At 48.6% G+C, this 5,529-nt stretch overlaps 1 protein-coding gene across 1 annotated transcript; it reads right to left on the bottom strand.

Moving 5' to 3' along the window:
• Positions 1-3,845: 3,845 nt before the first annotated feature.
• LOC113462856 (dof zinc finger protein MNB1A-like) lies at positions 3,846-4,816 on the bottom strand. Its single transcript, XM_026805429.2, has one exon. It carries the CDS (start codon positions 4,767-4,769, stop codon positions 4,035-4,037), a length of 735 nt encoding a protein of 244 aa, XP_026661230.1. The 5' UTR covers positions 4,770-4,816; the 3' UTR covers positions 3,846-4,034.
• Positions 4,817-5,529: the final 713 nt, after the last annotated feature.

The following is a 5,529-nucleotide window of genomic DNA, read 5'->3' as shown; positions in this document are numbered from 1 at the left end:
TCAACGGAGAGAACGGCGAACATTGCTGAATAAATGACGGGAGCGACGAGAATTGTTGCTGCTGCTGGGGTTGGGGGCGGTCCAAGATCGCCGGCTGCTGCTGCTGCTGTTCGGGTTGGAGGGTTTGGAAGATCGCCGGCTGCTGAGCAAACGAAGAGAACGGCGAAAATTGCTGCTGCTGTTGGGGTTGGAGGAGGTCCAAGATCGCCGGCTGCTGCTGCTGTTCGGGTTGGAGGGTTTGGAAGATCGCCGGCTGCTGAACAAACGAAGGGAACGGCGAAGATTGCTGCTGCTGTTGGGGTTCCGGGTGGTGCAAGATCGCCGGCTGCTGCTGCTGTTCGGGTTGGGGGGTTTGGACAAAGGAGGGTCGTTGTTCTTGGACTTCTTTTCTAGACAACTCCGTTGACTTCTTCCTCTTCTCGGTTAACCCCAGGCTGTCCTCGGCCGGCGGGGTTTGTGTGACCGGCGGCGCTAGGTTATGCTCTCCCTCTCCGGCCAACTGCCCAGGCGACTGCTTCCTCTTCTGGGATAACCTCGGGGCGTCGGCGTCCGGAAGGTTTTGATCGGCATTCTGGGGGTGATCCGGCTGGCGGGACGACGAGGGCTGCTGCCAATCGGGTAGGCGAGGGGGGCGGGCTGAGGAGCGCTGCCGACTATCCGGCAGGCGAGGGGGAGGCCCGACGTCGTCGGAGGCCGGGGTGTAAAATCCGTCCGGGAAGAGGACTCCGGCGGCGCCGGCGCCGGCGGGGGGGCGTAGTAGTCGGGATCAACCTCTTCGGTCACTCGGAATCGGCCCTTTTGGTAGATGAACACCTCCTTCATTGCTAAACCCAAAGATTTCGAAATCTTCGGTGCGCGGCACGACGGATGGACGGATATACCCCTATATCAGGGGAAGAATTCCCCGAGTTGATCGGATTCTTGGTTCTTGATTCTTGGAAAACTCTTGGGTTCTTTCGTCTTTTTAGGTGCGGGTCTCGGATCTACGGTTGTGGAGGGGATCGAGTGCCTCGGAAGCGCCTTTATTTCATTTTTTAAAAAAAGCGGTTCAAAAAGGTGGTCGAACCCAACCGTGTTGGTGAAAAATACGAGCCCACTGGTCCGTTCTTGGAGGGGTCTGATGGGTGAGCCATGATCCATGCCATTACTGAACCCACGCTTCTTAATCATTTTGGAAAAAGGAATAAATATTAAAAAAATTTAAATATCCTCATGCCAAGTAGACTCTTCTTAATTATTTTACAAAAAAATATTGTATTACACACAGAGAAAAATAGAAAAATCGAAATATTCCCATGCTGATTGGACTCTTATTATTTATTCGAGAAAGAATTATTTTTCTTTTCAAGAAAAATTACACATGCAAAAAAAAAAATGTAGAAAAAAATATGGTAGTATAAAAGTTTTTCTTTTGGGAAAATTAGGCATGCACAAGTCTTTTTAATTATTTTAGAAAAGTATAAAACTTTCCTTCCAAAGAAAATTACATAGATAGTGAAAAAAAAATATTTTAGCTAAGAATGCGGGGGAAAAAATCGAATTATCCCCCACCCTTTTTAATTATTTTTGGAAAACATATCCTAATAATATTGGATGCATAATTTCGAGTCATAATGAGAAACAACTTCTGATTGGATTGGATTGGATTATGAGAAGAACTAGAGCTTGCATCCTAGAGAGCTAAGTATAAGGCTTCAAAGATATGATTAGATCCTAGATAAGATATAGGCAAGAATAGTATTCATTGATGAAGGTGCAAAGGTGCAATGAGTGAAAGATGCTGTGCAGCACAATTAGGCATGACACGTGGGACAATATGGCCTTCACCCGTGTTGACTTCCAAGTCTTTGGGTATGGTTTCATAACGAGATATTCAGTTCCGGGGATAAGTCATTATAATCCCCAACAAATATATTTTATTTTAAAATAAGATTAAATAAGAAAAAAATTAATCAAGGATTGCTGTGCCTTAATTAAGGTCCAAACCAATTGCATGGTATAATCCATATGTACATTTTAATAAGCATTTATTGAACATGGTTGCGGCTCGAATTCAAAGTGAATAGTTGAAAGTTTCCTTTAAGAAACTTTGGGTTTGGTCTTGGAATTTATCTACCGGCATCGGAGGGAGGAGCGGAGTCTTTAACCCGTGAGGGACTGAATGACTTTTTCGGTCTTAGTGAAAAATAAATGCCAAGCTAACTGAATTGCTAGAGTATTCAGACAATTGTCTGTTGAGACCATAAAGGCTGGCTGAAGATCACAATCTAATTTTACCAAAGTGATTCGATGGCTGCTACGCTCGGATGGTGATGGTTTCGACGTCGATCACTTTAGAGGTGATGTTAAATGATAGAGATCATGCTTGGACCTTCACTCCGACATGAGATCCAACCTAAAACAATAAGAATAAAAAAAATCCTCTTGCTAGAGAGTGTTCGATGGATAACCCTCCGTTGTCTAAGTCAGACAGACTTTCAAGAAACAGTGAAGATATTATAAGAGCAGCAGAGTGGCGGCGTAAGAAAATAAAAAAAAGCACAAGAGCATTTAGCTGGTGGATTCTCGGAAATTGTTTGTGTAAGTGAGGATCGGTACCCGTCGCCGAGAAAATCAGGCATAGGATGGGTCGTTTTTCGTACCCCGATGCTGCATCTCGAAGACTATAAAATAGGCATTCCTCCCACGCAGTTATGCAAATCATTCACGATCCTGACCGAGTCATCGCCAATTAAAAAAAGAGTTTGAAATTCGAAGGACTCTCCACACATTTTTGGAGTCAACCATATGACGGACTTTGACTAGTTGGTCGAAGATCTCATAGCGAGCTCTCATTGGTGGATTTGCCATGTCGGCTATGATCAAGATATATCCAAGACCGGCCAGAGCGTTAAGCGACCGCTCGACCGAGGCGGTCGCTTAAGGCCTCGGGCTAATGACCAAGGAAGCAAAGGCTCCATATAAAACGGGAACAGGAGCTGGCTGCGAGTCTTCCCCCTTGATGGAAGGGACGTGGAGAGAGTTTCCTGGCTGCAGAGGGGCAATTTGGGAAGTTGGGGATAGTAGTTTTGTTTTAGGTAGAGAGAAAGAGAGAGGAGGGAATTGGTTGGCTTGATACACGTCTGAAGCTGCTCGTATCTTTCATCCCTTCTCTTTTTTGGTTTTGGTCTTAGTTTTCCTTCCCTCACATTACTCCTAATCCAGCTGGGCCATCAGGAAGAAAGATAGGGGGATTAGAGATGGACATCTTGGAGGGTGGAGATTCTTTTAATTTTCTCCTCTCGGTCCCCTCTCCCCTCTCCCCTCTTGGTTGGTAGAGAGAGAAAAGGAGGGAGGTTGGGGATTGAATGGCCGCTGATGTTGCAGTTGCTGCTTGGGTACTCCCTTGAAGGAAAGATGGTGGGATGGGACTTTTATTAATTAGATGGAGTGAAATTTCCATAATACCCCTACTTTCTCTTATAGAGAAGCCTCTTCCTGGACAAATTCTTTCCATTACCTTGACCTCATTCGCTGAATCCGCCTTAGGCCTCCAAATATATTGGGCCGTCCTGGATATATCAAGCATGATATAACGAAAATGGGAGAAAACTCCACCTAAATAGGATTCGCCATGCATGATAGAAAAACATATGCTTCAAACTCTAGATGTTGCATTATTGAGGTTCTACATATTATTTTCCTCACCACGTGCAGCTCATGTGCATATTCTAATAAAGAAAAAGGTCGAAAAGAAATATTTCCGAACGCCCTATTATAGATTTAGTCCCTCGTTCTGGCTTCACATGTCAGGATTTTCTAGCTGTTCTCTATTGCCATGAACCAAATCATTCACTTTCTACGGCAAAAACATTTTTTTTTCTTTTTTTCGAAGAAAAGGCTTCTAACGTTTGATTACAAAAATAACAGAGGAACTGGGCTTCTAACGTTTCGGTACACCTGAGGCACCAATCAGAAGCAAACGTGGGCCACCCCAAGGGGGCACAAAAACCGGAAAGGCCCCCCAAATCCGAAATATTCACGACGATGCCACTCTAACGCAAGTCGCCTCCAGCTCTGCCGCTCCCCTCGGCGGGCGCCGCGGCAATGGCGAGATCCGGCCAAACGGCAGCCGGTGCCGGAGCAGCGAAGCAGTCCGTTCCACCACTCCCCACCCTCCACGCGTCCCCGCCGCCGATGACCCCCTCCTCGTCCAGCAGCGCGGTGGGCCACAGCAGCGTGGTCCCCAGCCCGAAGCCCAGCTCCTCGATGGACGGCGACGCCGCAGGTCCAGATCGGAGCCCCAGCCCGAGCCCGAGCTCGAACCCGGTCCGGCGCCCCAGGAACGGCTCACCGAGCGCCAAGAACCCGGCCGAGACCGGGCCGGGAAGGAACGAGCCGAAGGCAGAGGGGGCCGAGGTGGTGGCAGGGAGGTCCAAGGAAGGCGCTGGCGAGGCGAGAGACGAGAGAGGGCGGAGGGAACGGACTGCGGCGGCGGCGGCGGCTGAGGTGACGGCGACGGCGACGGCGGCGGCAGGGGAGGGTCGGAGACGCTTGCGGGAGGAGCCGCCGATGGGGACGTTGCGAAGTGAACCGCCGAGGGTCCAGTAGCGGCGGCAGGAGCGGCAGAAGTGGCGGGGCTGGGAGGTGTTGTAGTTGTTGTAGTAGCAGAACTTGGTGTCCCGGGAGTTGCACCGGGGGCACCGCTCCCTCCCCCGCTCCACCGCCGCCTCCTCCTCCGCCAGCCCCTCCGCCGGCCGCCGACGTCCTTCTCCAGTTTCTGACGGCATTTTCTTTGTTTGCTTCCTTTTAAGTTGTTCTCTGGAAGTGGTATGAGGAGGAGAGGTTTGGGTTTAGGGTTTAAGAGGTTTTGGGTGGTTTGGATTTATATAGGGAGTGGTCTCAGCTTGGGATGAAGGAGATAGGAACGGTGAATGGACAGAGAGAAGGGGGGGGGAGAGATTCGACGTCGTTGTCGTGGGTTGTACGGAGGGTCGGAAAAGGCTGAGGTGATGAGGAGAGGAGCTTTGCAGGGAATTCTTCCAGGGTGATCAGGTGGTGAAGCGTTTCGTTTGGCTTCAAACTTTTGGCCCTTATCAACGGGCTTCCATTCTTATTCTCTCTTTTTTAATTTTTTTTGTACTTCAGAATGAGTAGGACCTATCACGAGAGCTGAGAGTGATCTGCCGCATTCAGTTGCTCATTTTCCTAAAAGAAGTGGGTCGGGCTTGGCGAACTCTTTTTAGTTAAGAGAAACGATCATGAGTTGATGAAGTTATCATTTAGAATGGCATTAGTTGGGTTGAGCCAAGTTCAAGACATGCCAGTTCTACATTGTTTATATTGCCATCAAATTTGGACCGAGGTCGAAGTGCACTCAGATGATCTTAAGATCGGTTGGAGATGAGCTCAGCAAGATGATTAAGGGGTCGGGCACTGGCCTCTTTTAGAGATAGCCTGCAAGAAGTCTACTTGCCGAAAAGTTTCCGGCAGAGGCCCTTTCGATGCCTAAGTCAGAACAAAGAGCTAACAATATGGACGGAAGATATT

Source organism: Phoenix dactylifera, chromosome 16, assembly GCF_009389715.1.
Source record: "Phoenix dactylifera cultivar Barhee BC4 chromosome 16, palm_55x_up_171113_PBpolish2nd_filt_p, whole genome shotgun sequence".
NCBI classification, from domain to species: domain Eukaryota; kingdom Viridiplantae; phylum Streptophyta; class Magnoliopsida; order Arecales; family Arecaceae; genus Phoenix; species Phoenix dactylifera.
This window is presented reverse-complemented; position numbering and strand designations above follow the sequence as displayed.

Excerpts from the sequence above, each read along its gene's own strand:
- LOC113462856 (XM_026805429.2), bottom strand. The coding sequence starts at position 4,769 with ATGCCGTCAGAAACTGGAGAAGGACGTCGGCGGCCGGCGGAGGGGCTG.